This window comes from Lactuca sativa, chromosome 7 (assembly GCF_002870075.4).
Source record: "Lactuca sativa cultivar Salinas chromosome 7, Lsat_Salinas_v11, whole genome shotgun sequence".
Classification (NCBI taxonomy): domain Eukaryota; kingdom Viridiplantae; phylum Streptophyta; class Magnoliopsida; order Asterales; family Asteraceae; genus Lactuca; species Lactuca sativa.
The window spans coordinates 32565063-32582204 of record NC_056629.2 but is presented as its reverse complement, the minus strand read 5'-3'; the positions used below and the strand labels follow the sequence as shown (position 1 = coordinate 32582204).

The following is a 17142-nucleotide window of genomic DNA, read 5'->3' as shown; positions in this document are numbered from 1 at the left end:
TGGGTAGATGTAATAGGTGATGTGTGATAAAATGATGAGAGGCCTCGATGTTGATGTTGTTGATTATGTCATCTAGCCGAGTATGGATGACGACCACGGACTCTTCTAGACAGTCCAGTGGAACATTAGCAGGCTCGCAACCTGTAGGTGTTTGTGAACGATGTGTTCACCGGTGTACTCTATCCCCCACATGGTTGCGTTTAGGACATTTATTGCTGAGGAATCCCCTTAGCAGTAGTGTCTGTCCCGATGATGATCCTTAGGCTAGGTCCCTTATGATAGGTGTTTAGGGACGTAAAGTGAGGATAACGGGAACGGGTAATCGGGTTATTGTTGATTGATGAAAATAAATAACTTATTTATTGTGGGTTGAAAACCCTATGTGCTCACCAGACTCCCAAGCTTGACCCACTCAGTTTTATGTATTACAGGTAGTGATGCTTGAGCATAGATATGATGTTTGGACGAGGGATTACAGATATAGGCATGTAGATATGAAATAATGTAGTAAGGCTTATATTGTACTGTTTATGCTTTTGATCTGTACGAACATGACATCCCAAGTCTTTTAATGAAATACATTTCTATGGAAATGCTTTTGATAAATCTTTATCATATTTTGTTTTGGGACAAATTCCGCAACACTTTTATTTAAAATGTTACTCTGATTTTTTTAAGCAAATCATAAACAAACCGGTCTTTTCTGGCCGTGATTTTGGGGATGTCACATGCCGTGAAAAATGGTTGCAACAAACAAAGAAGACATTTGACATTAAAATGCACCGCAACCAACTACATCTCGCTGTGATTCTTCACTAATGTTGGGACACATGACTTTCAAGTACAAATCTATGGTTCCACATGACGATAACACTCCTTAAATAGCAAAAATACATAATGAAGAGCTAAATATGAAAAGAGAAGCTTAAAGGAACGAGAATGAACAAGTGTTTAGTGCGAACACAAGTTGAGTCCTTATTATTAACGTAAGAAAGGCGTATGGTACTAATTAAAAAGGAATATAAGCTCACTTCATTCCGTAATAATTAAATGAAGATTTTGCCACTTTTCATGTACAACTATGTAATGCTTGAATCTTGGTAAGTTTCCTTATTTCCCTTATTGTTTTTAATGTTGCAATTTTGGTCCTTGATTTGTACGCGGGGTGTACCACATGGTACGCTTAGCGTACAAGATGTAAAGCGAGTACACGAGGCGTACCACATGGTATGCTTAGTGTACTCATGTGAGGCGGGATCGAGACTACGGATACGTACGCTAGGCGTATATGTATGTACGTGGGGAATATGTGAGTCATTTATAAACCCTAATTTCCGAGGTTGGACACTATATAAACATCATTATGGACCATGAAACCCTCATTTCTCATCCTTATTTGTCCCTATAGCCTCAAGCACGAAACCCTAGATCTCTCTTTGATATTTTGAGCTCATTGTGTCCATTTTTGGTGTACTTTGGTCCATACTTTGAAGAAGAAGCTTGATGCAAGGTGTGTGATCAATGAAGGGCTTGTGGATCTTGGTTCTCTGTGCCATTTCTAGCTTACTTGTGGTAAAAAAAAATGATCTTGATCATTGATAACTTAGATCTATTCTATTTGAGTTTTGGACCCTTTTGGCCCTAGAATGAGATCTAGTGGTTTGATGGTACTCCAGGAGATTTGAGTTGTCACTCTTGATGTCTGAGGTTCTAGATGCATAAAGTTGTCACCTTTGAGGTTTGGATCTTTTGGGGCATGCAAAGTCACCAAGTCAGTGACTTTATGGTTCTAGACATTTATTAGGGTTTAGATCTGTGATTTGGACTCATGGTATTAAGCATTAAGAGATTAAGGTTGATTTCGGATTAATGGTTGAGTATTTTGGGTATACAAGTCCATATATGCGGCATACAACCCAAGTTGCATGTATGCTTAGAGTACAACTGAGTATGCCCCACGTACTCAGTCTGTTGGGCTTCACAGATTTTGAGCCTCAATTGGGTCATTCCTTTGGACCTTGTGCTTTGGGCCTTAGTGGGACATCTAAAATCAAGAATTGGGCTAAGAGTTTAGACTAGGGAAAATTATTGGGCCTTAGGGTAAGGTCCATATAGGGTTTGGGGTCCAGTTTGGAAAATTAGGCCAAAAGTGGGCCTTGGAAGATCATTTGGTTTTGGGCCTTTTTGGTTTGTGAGTTTGGGCCTCAAACTAGGTCAGGGTTAAAATAGTCATTTTACCCCAAGTATGGATTATTGGATATAGATTGGAACCCAAGTGTTAATTGGGTACTATTTTGTATTGATAACTCGGGGATTCGTCAGGATAGTAGCTAGGGATTTTCAGTGAGATTCAGCAGTACGAGGTGAATTTCCTCACCATGTATAGCAGGTCGAAGGCACCAATAACGACCCATGGTCTGATATGTTAGAATACTCATTGCCTGTGTGACACTAGTATGTGTATGTGCTTGTATGCTTTCTGGGCGGGGCCCGATGATTATCATGTATGCTATTATTTGTTGTGTGATATGAATTGTATGTGGGCGGGGCCCGTTATGCGATTTAGGGTGGGGCCCATTATACTCATTAGGTGGGGCCCATTATGCCAGTTAGGGAAGGGCCCGTTATACTCTTTGGGCGGGGCCCATTATGTATTTTATGATTGGTATGTACTATCTTGGGGAACTCACTAAGCTTTATGCTTACAGTTTTCAGTTTATGTTTCAGGTACTTCCGGTTCCAAGGGGAAGAGCTCTGGATGACTGCATCGCCCACACCACATAGTTTTCGCTTGTGAGATATACTCTAATTGATATGATGTTTGATACACTTATTTTCATTTGCGTTGTATAGATAATGTTTTCGAATACTGTTTTAGTAAATTGAAAATGAAATTTTTGGAACGTATTTTCGGAACTTTACAAGTTGGTATCAGAGCCTTGGTTTGAGGGATTTAGGCACACTCTCGGGTGTGTCTAAACTCAAACTAGGGATTTAGTAAAGTTTTTCATATATATATATATATATATATATATATATATATATATATATATATATATATATATATATATATATATATATATAAAGAAAAGGGTTTTCTAAAATAAGATGGGGTGTGGTGCATGCAATCAACCGAGCTCAAGTAAGTTTTTCCAAAATACCCATACATGTTATCTGTTATGCTTTGATCTATGAATCTATGAATCGCATGCTAGTTAGGGCTAAGGATCTACTCAGTTTTGCATGATATAATGTTAGGAGAGATGACTTTGTATGCCTGTCATATGAGCTTGTAGACTTGCATGCTAGTACTGATCAGTCGGTGATAGGATGGCTTGGTTAGGTGATGCTTGGTTCTGATTACTTGATGCCTGAATGCTTCTTGCTTTGTGATTTTAGGAGTTGTAACTAGCTTTAGCTAACTAGTAAGCGAATATGCTAAGTTACATACTATGGGAACCAAATAATTTTAGAAGGTTAGGTTTTAACTATATTGTGCTGCTGCTGTTTAAGTCCAACCGTTGTAGTGTGAGACCTCTCATTCGAAGAATTCTTTGGTTTTTGTAATATGTAATTGTATTCGTGAGCTAGTTAGACGAAGTTAGCATGATTTCCTTCTGCAACTGATGGCAAAGAGTTGTGTGGAGTTTTCCCTAGGAAAACCTAGGATGAGATAGTGTTGGGAGCCTTATCTGTGAGGGGAAATTGTATGGATATAAAGTGACTTGGTAAAGTCAAGGCAATCCTTGAGGAAAGTATGGATAGATGTGGAAGGTAATACGGTCCCAACAGAGGATCCGTACTCGATTCAAGGCGGGCTACGATGAAGCCAAAAGCTTGTGGAGTTGTGATTCCCCGATGTATATATATATTTGATGCGCATTCTGATGGTTTGTTTGTCCATTTTTAGTATGGTGACATTACGAGGTAGACCTGTTGGTAGTTCTGGTGTTGGGGAGGGCTCGGGCTCAGGTTCAAGAGTCGGGCATCTTGATGACCAGACGAGGGAGTTCATCTTGTCTGAGACTACATGTAGTGTCCTTGAGTGGACTGATGTAATCTTTGGCACGGTCGAGGAGGGTATTCTGGAGATTCTTGATGAGTGGTTGAGTGACTTTTCGTGCAGAGATGGTGGCTTTGGTTAGGACGCGTTCTTTAATCTTCAAGGTGTTCCAGGGATGTGGAGCTCCAGATTATCACAGAGCGAGGGATATGATTGCAAGTAGGATGTGGTTAGCAGATGTTGCTAACGCCTTCCATACCAGCCGTTCTCCCTAGGGGGACATGTTCATGATAGCTTCTTGCCTTCTGAAGGACAGGGCATGGGATTGGTAGGAGGAGGTAGGACATGTGGTGGGGGATGATGATGTTGATGTGATGACCTGGGATGATTTCTTGACCACGTTCCAATCTTAGGTTGCACTGGTGATTGAGGTGAAGCAGTTGGCGCGAGAGTTTCAGGATCTCCACCAGACTACTGAGATGGTGGCTGAGATCACCTCTATGTTCAGGGAGAGGGTGCTTCTTGTTCCACAGTATGTGGTAGACGAGGAGATGAAAAAGGCCTGATACCATGAGATGTTGAGGCGCGACATTGGACAGTTTGTGAGCCAATCCAGCTGCAAGACGCTAGAAGACATGATAACGAGGGCTAGGGAGAGAGAGGTTGATCTGGAGATGGAAAGGAAGAGGAAGTCAGATGAGGTTCAGGTATCAGGAGGTTTAGGCAAGAGGCCCAAGGTTGTGTATACGATAGGGAAGGGCTAGCAAGGCCAACGCCATTACGGCAGGTCGCACGAGGGGACGTGTAGGGTGGGTGGTTCTGGCCGCTTCAAGTGCGGCCGGAGTGGTCATATCAGCAGGGATTGTACTGCAACCACTACCATCACCCCCGTATTTGATCTGGTTTTCTTTCAGTGCAATCAGATGCGCCACAAGAAGGCCCATTGTTCGAGTTTGGTTACAACAGGACCGGTATTAGCACCCGCTCCTGCGACTCTTCGGATTACTGACAGCCGCCAGAGCCAGGAAGACGCGCCAGTGGTGAAGAGCAGGGTTTTCCAATTGAAGACCGAGGAGGCACGTGCAGCTCCCGATGTGCTGACGAGTATGTATCTTGTCCTTATCTCTTTATTTATATTGAATTGCTTGCTTATATTTGTGTGTTTTATTTTAGGATCGTTCCTTATGAATGGTATTTATGCATTGTATTGTTTGATTCTGTGTTTTATTTTAGTATCTGGTTGATTTGGTTCCCCATTCCTCTGCGTGGGAACAAGGTTATCGTGGGCATGGATTGGTTGAGCCCAAATGAGGCAGTGATCAACTGCGAGTAGCAGTTGGTTCTGGTTCGGACCCCAAGTGGGGTAGATTTGGTGATTCATGCAGATAGACCGTCGCGTGGGCTGACTTTTGTGTTCTGCAGTGAAGGCCAAACGCTATCTCCAGCAGGGTTGCTTGGATTATGTCACCTTTGTCATGGATACCCTGGATAAGGGTAAGGTGACCGTGGATGACGTGTTGATTTTGCGGGATTAACCGGATGTATTCCCAGAGGATTTTCCTGGGGTAACTCTGGAGAGGTAGGTTGAGTTCAGGATTGATCTGGTTCCAGGTGTGGCTCTGATAGCCAAAGCACTGTATCAGTTGGCTCCTCTCGAGATGCAAGAGTTGTCTACACAACTGTAGGAGCTATTAGATAAGGGATTTATTCGACCGAGCAGTTCGCCTTGGGTAACATCGATTCTGTTTGTGAAGAAGAAGGACGAGTCTCATCGCATGTGCATCGACTACCAAGAGTTGAATAAGGTAACGGTGAAGAACCGTTATCTACTCTCGAGGATTGATGATCTTTTCGACCAGCTTTAGGGTGCATCTTGGTTCTCCAAGATTGATTTGCGATCGGGTTATCATCAGATGCGGGTCAGGGATGAGGACGTGTAGAAGACAACTTTCCGGACTCGATATGGTTATTACGAGTTCGTGGTGATGGCTTTTGGGCTAAGCAATGCTCCAGCCACATTCATGGATCTCATGAACAACGTGTGCAGACCGATGACGGATCGGTCTGTGATAGTATTTATTGATGATATCTTGGTTTATTCCAAGATTAAGGAGCAGCATGAGGAGCACTTGAGGGAAGTGCTGGAGACATTGAGGAGGGAGAGACTTTTGGGAAAGCTCTCCAAGTGCGAGTTCTGGTTGCATGAGGTGCACTTTCTGGGTCACCATAAAAACTAGAAGGGTATTTTGGTCAATCTGTCCAAGGTCGAGGCCACGATGCAGTGGGAGGTTCCGAGGTATCCATCTGAGATTCAAAGCTTTCTTGGTTTGGCTGGTTACTATCGGAAATTCATCTAGGATTTCTCCAAGACAGTTGTTCCTTTGACCCGACTGACCATGAAGACGGTTACTTTCCACTAGGGGCCTGAGCAGCGGGCAGCTTTCGAGACTCTAAGATAGCGGTTGTGTGAGGCACTGATTTTGACCCTTCCATAGGGCGTTGATGATTTTGTGGTTTATTGTGATGCTTCGATCTCCGGTATGGGGGCAGTGTTGATCTAGAAGGATCGTGTGATTGCTTATGCTTTGAGGCAGCTGAAGCCTCATGAGGCAAATTATCCGACACATGATTTGGAGTTGGGGGCCATGGTTTTCTCCCTCAATAGTTGGTGACATTACCTCTATGGGGTCCGTTGTACTATTTACATAGATCACAAGAGCCTAAGGTACTTGATGGATCATCCAAATCTGAATATGCAGCAGCGTCGATGGTTAGATGTGGTGAAGGATTATGATTGCGAGATCCCTTATCACCCGGGGAAGGCCAATGTGTTGGCCGATGCTCTCAGCCACAACGAGGTCGAGGCTCCGATCAGAGACATATGTTTGAGGATGGCCATGGTTACTCCATTGTTGGAGCGGATTTTTGAGGCTCAGGTCGAGGCTATGAAGGAAGAGCACCGAAAGAGCGAGCGCATTGTGGGTCAGTTGGCTTCCTTCGATTATGATAGCTATGTATTATTGACTTTGCACCGTCAAGTTTGGGTTCCCTATTGGGGCGGTGTATGTCAGATTTTGATGGAGGAGGCTCACAAGTCGAGGTTCTCCATTCATCTCGAGGCGACATATATGTATAAGGATCTTCGTCTTGATTATTGGTGGCCCTGCATGAAGTGGGATGTGGCATGGTACGTGGAGCACTGCTTGACTTGCAGGAAAGTCAAGGTCGAGCATCAGCAACCTCATGGCAAGATGCAGCCATTGGAGATTCCCATATGGAAATGGGAAGACATCACCATGGATTTTATCAAAAAGCTTCCCAAGACTACGTGCGGGGTGGATTCGATATGGGTCATCGTGGATTGTTTGACCAAGAGTGCTCCACAGAGAAGTTAGCCGAGGTTTATATCATGGAGGTGGTGGCACACCATGGGGTGTCGATATCAGGGGTTTCTGACACAAATGTTCGTTTTACTTCCAGATTTTGGAAGAGGTTTCATGACGAGTTGGGTACTCGTCTCCATTTTAGCACATCTTTTCTTCCGTAGACCGATGGTCAGATCGAGCGGACTATCCAGACTCTTGCGGATATGTTGCATGCCTGTGTGTTAGATTTCAGAGGGAGTTGGGATACGTATCTTCCGTTAGCAGAATTTTCGTATAACAACAGTTATCACACTAGCATTGATCGAACTCCTTTTGAGGTGCTCTATGGGAGGAAATGCAGGACCCCGATTTGTTGGGGCGAGGTCGGGCAGCGGGTTATGGAGAGTACCAAGGTGGTGCTCAAGACTACTGAGCTGATTCAACAAGTTCACAGCAAGCTCCAGACAGCTCAGAGTCGGTAGAAGAGTTATGCCAATAGGTGTCGGTTAGCCTTAGAGTTCTAGGTGGGGGATATGGTTCTCCTAAAGGTGTCACCTTGGAAAGGTGTCATCCGGTTCAGGAAGCAGGGAAAGTTGGGCCCTAGGTATATTGGTCCTTTCAGGGTTATGGCTCGGGTGGGCCGGGTTGCTTATCGCCTGTATATTCCAAATGAGCTTAGTCAGATTCATAGCACGTTACATGTCTCTCAGCTATAGAAGTGTTTAGTGGATGATTCCATAGTGTTACAGTTGGAGGATATTCAGGTGGATGACCGCCTAAATTATATTGAGAGAGCGGTGGCAGTTTTGGATACGAAGACGAAAAACTTGAGGAACAAGGAAGTCAAGTTAGTGAGGTGCAGTGGCAGCACCACAAGGGATCAAAGTGGACATGGGAGCCCGAGGATGAGATGAGAGAGCACTATCCAAAGTTGTTTGGGGCAGCAAACTTCGAGGACGATGTCTGATTCAAATGGGAAAGATTTGTAACGCTTGAATCCTGGTAAGTTTCCCTATTGCCCTTATTGTTACCAAGCTTGCAATTGTGGTCCTAGAGTTGTACGTGGGGCATACCATATGGTACACTTGGCATACTCATGCAAGGTGGGATCGACACTCCGGACACATACGTTGGGCGTATGTGTATGTACGCGGGGCATACATGAGTCATTTAGAAACCCTAATTTTCGAGGTTGGACACTATATTAACATCATTATGGACCATGAAACCCTCATTTCCCCATTGTCTCTATAGCCTCAATCACGAAACCCTAGATCTCTCATTGATATTTTGAGCTCACTGTGTCCGTTTTTGGTGTACTTTGGTCCATACTTTGAAGAAGAAGCTTGGTGCAAGGTGGTTGATTAAGGAAGGGCTTGTGGATCTTGGTTCTCTATTCCATTTCTAGCTTACTTGAGGTAAAAAGTTATGCTCTTGATAATTGATAGCTTAGATGTATTTTAATTGAGTTTTGGTCCCTTTTGGCCTTAGAATGAGATCTAGTGGCTTGATACCACTCCAGGAGCTTTGAGTTGCCACTCTTGATGTTTCTAAGGTTCTAGATGCATAAAGTTGTCACCTTTGAGGTTTAGATCCATCCATGCATGAGTTTATTTCCATTGTATAAAGTAAAATGCTATATCTTGAATTTGAGATCTTTTGGGGCATGCAAAGTCACCAAGTCAGTGACTTTATGGTTCTATAAGTTTATTAGGGTTTAGATATTTGATATGGACTCATGATCTCAAGCATTAAGAAATTAAGGTTGATTTTGGCTTAATGGTTGAGTACGTTGGGTGTACAAGTCTCTACGCGTGGCGTACAACCCAAGTTGCATGTACGCTTAGCGTATAGCTGAGTACACCCCGCATACTCAATCTGTTAGGCTTCGCAGTTTTTGGGCCTCGGTTCGGTCATTTCTTTGGACCTTGTGCTTTAGGCCTTAGTGGGCCAGCTGAAATCAAGCATTGGGCTAAGAGTTTGGACTATGGAAAATTATTGGGCCTTAGCGTAATGTCTATATAGGGTTTGGGGCCTAATTTGGAAAATTAAGCCATAAGTGGGCCTTGGAAGATCATTTGGTCTTGGGACTTTTTGGTTTGTAAGTTTGGGCCTCAGACTTGGTTTAAACTTGGTCAGGGGTAAAATGGTCATTTTACCCCAATTATGGACTATTGGATATATATTGGAAGTGTTAATTGGGTACTATTTTGTATTAATAACTCGGGATTCGTCAGGACAACAACTAGGGATTTTTAGTGAGATTCAGTAGTAAGAAGTGAGTTTACTCACCATGTATAGTGGGTCAAAGGCACTCTGTTTCATGTCGTTTCATAATTCAGGACCGTGCCCCAAAGATCAATTATCATCAGGCTTCAGGCCTTGGTAAAGGAGAGGTTTAGACCTATTTGGATGTGGATAATGTAGATTATATGATCCAAGAGTTTGGTTTGTGCTTTGGAGCCCAAGTGTATAATGGGAATAGTGGTGTTTCAGATCTCTTTTATGAATTAAAGAATTTAGTTTGATGTGTTTTAAGTTAAAAGTAATTAGATAGGGTTGCAGAGCTCCCCGATACATTTCTTTGGATATACAGATCGTTGAAATCGGAGTTGAAACGAAGAAGTTATGACCGTTAGAGTTAGGTTCCCTTCTTGTTCTTGGGAGTTGGATGCTTGGCCTTGTATACATTCCAGTCATCATGGTCTGAACGTGACCTTGAGGGGTTTCTTTTGGAGTATCTCCCTCTTGGTGCGTTCAGCCATCCTTGTGCATAGTAAGTAACGTATGCACGATTTGGACAGTTTCTGGCAATGTGTCCAGGTGTTCTATAGTGAAAACAAGTCCTTTTCTTCACTTGGAAATTGTTTCTTCCCTCCCCTGGTGGCGTATCCTTGCCTTGTCTCTTATTGATCCCAGATGCACACTTGCAATAGGCACTCTGTTGCGTTGGAATTGGAGGCCTATATTTCTCAACGGCAGGTTTGTTAGGAGTAACAGAATTCGAAGCAACAGATTCTGAGTTCAAGGAGATGTTGGATTTTTCTATGGTTTTCTCCTTGTTCTCATCTTCTGTTACTTTGCCTGCACAAGAAGTAGCAACATTAGTATCTTTAATATTAATAACTCCTCCTGACACAAATCCAGTTCGTTTTCCATATTAAAGATGTGCATCCCTGTCAATTTCTTTCTTTGTCATGGGGATGGATGTGTAGTTATGATTGAAAGGAGGGGGAACACTATCATACCCTAGACCCGTGCTTTGATTTTCTTTGAATTTTAATTGGGTTTCATATAAGGACTCGACTGTCTGACTTGATGCAGTATAATTTTTAAAACTAACGTCTGTTTTTCCACACTTAATTTTTAAAGCGACAAGTTCTTTAGTTACAGCAGCAAGTTGTCTCTTAATATAATCATAATTTTCACACTTGTTGCTATACTCTTACTGAAGTTTCCTAAAGTCCTTGGTTTTTGCTTCTAATTCAGCCTTCAGGGGTTTCTGTCCTTTCCTGAGTTGATATCCTTCATATCTCAGGTCCTCAACTTCTCTTTTAAATAAATCAATTTGTTCCCGAAGAAATTTAATCGTATCTTCACTAGATAGTGTACATGAAACTTCACATGATTGAGAACCTGAAACTTCATTAACCAAGATGTTTGCAGAACTCTTTGTATTTCCACACTTCAAAGCGTCAAGCTCTTCAATTACATCAGCAATACTAAGACGATTGAGATCTTTTGTCTTCTTGATGATAGCCACGTTCATATCCCACGATTTCGGAAGTGAATTCAATAGCTTTTTGTTTATCTCAGATTTGGCCAAGAAGATCCCAACTATATTCATCTCAGTAGTGAGTGTGGTAAATCGCTGCAACTGAGTTTCGAAGGTTTCTCCAGGGATATAATCAAAAATGTTGAAATTTTGTCTTAACATATTCTGACGGCTCTTTTTCATGTTTTCAACTCCCTCGTAGACCTTAAAATCGATTAAAAACACAACTAGAAGCTAAAATAAAACTTAAAAGTCAAATTTAAAAAAAAAAAATCAAACTCAAAAGTCAAATATGAAAAAGTCAACGTTGAAGAAGTCAGACTTAAAAAAATCAAACTTGAAAGTCAAACCGAAAAGTTAAATTTAAAAATTTTAAAAATTAAACGAAAAAGTCAAAGGTCAAACTTGAAAGTCAAAGTCAAAATTTGAAATAAAAAGTCAAAAATAAAAACAATTATTATTATTATTATTATTATTATTATTATTTTATTATTATTATTATTTTTATTATTTATTTATTTATTTATTTTATTATTATTATTATTATTATTATTATTATTATTATTATTATTATTATTATTATTTATTTATTTTTTGGATGAAAATAGAATTTAAAACTAAAAAAAAAGTGAATTTTGGGTTAAACCGAGAAAGAAGCTTTATGAATTAAATTCGGAAGGGAAGTAACAAACGGTCTTCTAGCCGATTTGGCAAGCCGCAAGGTTTAGTTGGCAGGAGACCCGGGTTCGATCCCAGGCGCCTCTGAAATTCCGATTTTTTTATCTGTGCGAAGCGAGGCTGGTTCTTGCGAGGCCAAGGAGTTATGCGAGGACGAGGCTATTGAGCAAGGCTGTAAACCACCGAGGCCGAGTCTGACGCCGTAAACTCCGAGCCGCAAGCTCGGACCGTGAATCCTTGGGCCGTGAACTCCGAAACCCTAGCCGCCGGCCGCAAACTCCGACCAAAAACACCGATTTTTCGACTTTGAAGCTCCAAAACTCGATCAAAAACCCTTTTTTATGAAAAACACGAAGAACAAATCCCCCTTATTTTTGCGATATCTATCCAAAAACGCAAAAATATTTCGACAATAAGATCAAATAATGCCCAAAATCTGACAAAATTGACTGATACAACTTGGCTCTGATACCAATTGTAAGTCCCTAATTTGCCTGTGTATCAATCAAATCCGTTTGATGGTGCGGAATCCCAATCAAACGGATGATGTCAGATCAAATAGAAGAGAAGGAGAAGGAGAAGAAGAAGATGATGAATCTCAATGTATTAATGAATAGAATGATGATTCGGATACAAGAGATTCACACACACTAACACACAATAGTTCTTCTGTCTCTCTGACCGTAAACTCTCTAGGGTTCATCAATCTCTACTCCTCACCTTAACACCTATATTTATACTTGGAGAACATGGGTCGGGTAACATGGGCCGTAAATGGGTTTACGGCCGTAAGGTGTTTACGACCGTAAACTCAACCGTAAACATGACCGTAAACTCCAAAAATATTACAGAAAAATACAATTGCCCAGAAAAGCAAAGTATAAACCATATTTTGACCCAACAGTAATCATTATCAAAAAAGAAAATAACAAGAATACATCCAAAGAAGGCCATTTTGAGAGTCTAGAAGGCTATATCAACCGACAGTCTGATATAGATGCATAAATCTGAAGATCAATAGAAGAAATCATTAGATTATCGATCTATTTACTTTTCTATCTATAATTAGAAAGCTTTTTGATTTCTTATATGTTCTTTTTAAGATTTAGACCCATTATGATTATTTGTTATTTATGAAACCCTATTTTCTTTGATTGATTGATATTTGATATTGAGAGTTATTCAATTTATTATGTTTATGCTCAATTAAAGATCCATGAGTATTGATAATGATTTTATTATGTTTATGTAACTGAGTGAATGATTTATGATTAGGTTCATATTATGTATCTTGAATCACATTGTTTATTAATTTGTCCAAGATGGAAAACTGAGTAAAGAGTGTAGGCAGTCGTGACTAGTTGTGAGATACCCTAGGTTAACCATAATAAAACTGATTTAATATTTCTGATTGATCCAATAACTTGGAAAATTTGAGAGGTCGCCACTAACAATTGGATTGATTATACCTATTGTGTCATTACATAATATGAATGAATGGATTGAGTCTAGGGAGTTATCCTTATTAGTAGACTACTTAGAATCATAAGATTAATGGAATTAGCATGAGGTTAATCAATTTAGGAATTAATGGATAAGTTACCAATATCATTTAAATGATGTTAATTAAATGAACTAGGATGTATTAAATACAAATATGATTACCTTCATATTAGGTTATTTATGAAGTTATCCATGGTGGTTATGGTTATTTGATTATTTATTTGCTTATTTGTTTGCTAGTTTATTTGAATGACAATTATTCCCCTGTATTTGCTTTCTTTTGAGATTGATTAATAAGAAGATATTGATATGTTAGTATACACTTGTCCCTCATGTGTTTGCTACCCTTACTTACCTAAGCTATACTGTCATTGATCAGGTACACTACCTGATGTAGGTAGTCAGTTTGATTTGTTGGAAATTACAAATGTAAAACTAAATTTGTATTTTCAAGTCTATATATTTTATGACAACAAATTTTCAAGTATATTTTTTGACTATCAATTACACATCACTCTACACTTTGCTCTATTGATCAAAACTGAGTTCGGTTGTACCATATATAAATCTATCGAATATGACAATGGTAGTGAGTACAACAACACCGTCTTTCATAAATTTTTAGCATCCCAAGGTACTCAATTTTGCTTCTAATGCCCTCATTCAACCGGATGGTAAGTCCGAAAGAATTTTTCGCACAACGAATAACACCATACACATTCTTTTGTTCCATTCCATCTCCGACCTAAATTATGGGTTGAAGCTCTTAACATCACAATTTATCTCCTAAATATCATTTCATCTACCTCTATTAAAATCGAAACCACATACTTTTGTATTTTCCAACATCATCCTGCTTATACACATCTTTGTGTATTCAGTTGCTTATGCTACCCACTTCTCACCACAAAAAATATTTCCATGCACCACTTTGTGCATCTTTGTAAGCTACCTTTCCTATACCTTAGATAGTGGTTTCCTGAGCTTTCCATTCACAAAACCATTATCTCCCGAAATGTGATCTTTGAGGAGTCAATCTTCCTGACCATATGGATCGGTCACAGCTGACACACCACCCACCTACGATTTCCTAGGTTAGAGTTCTGAATTGTTACTGTGCGAAACAAAAAATTTAATAAAAGAAAAATATGTTGTGGTTGTCTATATCTTCCTTAACTTGAAAAGTAAATCAAGACATGTTATATCGATCAATCTATTGATTTAATGCATCAGTTTTTTATGCCAATCCTTATAAATGAATTAGAGGCAGATCTAGACTCGATTTATGATTATTAAAATGGAAGCATGTAATCAATTGCTACACACTACAAGATATATCTTATTAAATATTAATTAACCATTTTATTTCCAATAAATCCATCAAAAATATAAAACTATTTCCTAATTTGTTGAGCAAATAAACTCTTTTTCTGCACTAACAAATAACAAAATATAACTATTTATTACAACATAGATGAAGAATTCGAAGAAATTGAACACTAGATAGGTGGAGAAGTGAAATTTCCATTGAGCAATCCCATAGCTACATGCCTATAAGCTGTCTCAGTCAGGTGCACCCCATCCCAATTTGCATAAGTAGATGGATCCTTGCATGCTTTTGAACCAATGTGACCACACCTTGCTTTGTAGTTGAAGTTGTATGGTCCACCCCCTCCACAACAAGCATTCAAAGCTCCATTCTCAAGTCCTAAATGTATACATCAAATAATATGTCATTCAGGAATCCAAATTTAGCATTAGCATCCAAATTTCATACATACGTAAAATATCCTATTTGCATACATATATACATATAAAAGTGTACGTTGCTAAATAATAACAGTTGGCCTACCATACTTTAATTACACAACAACCTGTAGAGGTACCAAAGTTGTAAATGTTTGATTTGTCATACTTCATACTAGCTATGATATAGTATAATTATTTCTTTAGCTAAGTAATAGTTATGGATTTAAGACTTGTAAAATGTTACCAAGATGGTGTGGTATGTGGAATAAGGCCTTCGCAGCACCATAGTAGTCAGCATAGATGATCCGAGCTTGAGGGTATTTATGCCTTAATTTCTCCAAGGATAGCTTGAGTTGAGCATTGTGATACTTTGAGAAAGTATTGTGTGCTTTCAAACAACCGTTTTCATCATAAGCTGTTTTGTCTTTAGTTTCAAACAACGTTAGGTAAGCCCCCAAGCAACCAATAGGAAAATTCCCTGGCACCACCAACTCCTTGGCACCTTCTTCAATCAACATCTTCAAAACATAATTCATTATACATTTATGTCAAAGGCTGAAATTCAAATGATGGCAATGTTTCATAATAAGATGTTTTAATAAATACACCAATGAAGATACATTGTTATATATTAGGAAGTGAGTCTTATACAACAGTTTTTCTCTATACACAACAATTTATATTTTATAGAGTTATACAATACAATATTTTAAAGCACAAATTGTTGTGTATGAAAAAACATTGTTGTGTACGAATCAGCTCCAGCGACAAATGCAACACCATGTCACAAATACTTACTCTGGCGGCAGCAGTGATCAAACCCACAACCGAAGGCACCATTCTTTTTAATTTATTAACAGTTACACCCAAGAAAAATGCATAATTGTAGTCATTACCACCAATTTCTCCCAATAGAAATAGCGATCTCTTGAAGTACCTATCGCATTCTGCATTACACAAAAAGGTAATTAAAGCACGTAAATATGGCTCAACATGTACTATAACTGGTATATGGGTAAAATGTTTTCGGATAAACAATATTTAAAATATATTTGAGAAATTAAGGTAGACTTGGGGAAATGAAAGGAAGAGTAAGTAAATGACGAAACATTGTGAAAAACAACTTAATGGGAAAAACCTTAAGTCGTTTATTAAGCCAAAAAAATAAATAAATAAATAAAAACAACACGTGAAATCATTTAAAACAATGAGTATGGACTCTAAAACTCGTTGCCCATATTTGTTACCTTGTTTAGTTGTGCACATGGTTGACTTGAGCTGCTTGAACCAGCCCAACTGAGTGGTTAAGGAGTGGTTTGTCCAAAGAGCTTGCCCAATGCCTTGATCATAAAAAAATTTCGAATCAAGTGCAGTAGCTCCAGCAACAGCAAAGTTAACTCCATGTTCACCTTTTAACTTCAAGCTTTCAACAATTGTTAAATATGGTGGTAGATATGGTACGCTATATTTCTCAGCTGTGTTTTTGGATGATCATCACATAAAAGCAAAATTACATAATAGATACGATAAAAAACAACGAAAGAACTAAAGAAGTAAATTCTATACCGATGAAGTCAACGATAAGCCTTCCATTTGAGCAACGACCAGTTGCATGATGAAAGAACGTCTCACCATACGGAAGCTTTCCGATGACTGGGTTTGTCATTGCACCTGAATGCAAGAAGTTTCCGGTGTCTGCTAGGGAATCACCAAAGCTATAGATTTTGTCATACTTTAATGGAATTGAGAAAGAAAGTGTTGTGTAGACACAAACGAAAAGAAAGAAGAGAGTTACTATGTTCATAATTTCACAATGATTACGAAAAATAATATTTTTCTTTGTCATCGCAAAGTAATAAGTAGATTACGGTAATATCATGGCCGGCATGTGGAAACAATTAATGTAGTGTCCTTTGGCACTAATTACCCAACCATCTTTCGGCTATAATAATGGTCAACTGATCCCACTCTACCTGTGATGGCTTGACGAAGGTAGAATTTCATGAAAATTCGAATCATATATGTAAGATTCAATAATCTTCCTTGCCTTTATTATTCTCCCAAGGTTT

The 17142-nt window shown here is 39.4% G+C and overlaps 1 protein-coding gene across 1 annotated transcript; it reads right to left on the bottom strand.

Moving 5' to 3' along the window:
- Positions 1-14643: 14643 nt before the first annotated feature.
- LOC111892060 (GDSL esterase/lipase At5g45910) lies at positions 14644-16927 on the bottom strand. The gene is made up of 5 exons (XM_023888124.3): positions 16640-16927; positions 16321-16548; positions 15872-16020; positions 15318-15591; positions 14644-15032 (listed from the first exon to the last, which is right to left on the bottom strand). Exons 1-5 carry the CDS (start codon positions 16917-16919, stop codon positions 14824-14826), a joined length of 1140 nt encoding a protein of 379 aa, XP_023743892.1. The 5' UTR covers positions 16920-16927; the 3' UTR covers positions 14644-14823.
- Positions 16928-17142: the final 215 nt, after the last annotated feature.

Bases quoted from the DNA above. Each gene is read 5' to 3' on its own strand.
- LOC111892060 (XM_023888124.3), bottom strand. From the start codon at position 16,919: ATGACAAAGAAAAATATTATTTTTCGTAATCATTGTGAAATTATGAAC. The intron at 16,549-16,639 runs GTATAGAATTTA...CCAAAAACACAG, and splicing joins GCTTATCGTTGACTTCATCG to CTGAGAAATATAGCGTACCA. The intron at 15,592-15,871 runs GTAAGTATTTGT...TATGTTTTGAAG, and splicing joins TGATCACTGCTGCCGCCAGA to ATGTTGATTGAAGAAGGTGC.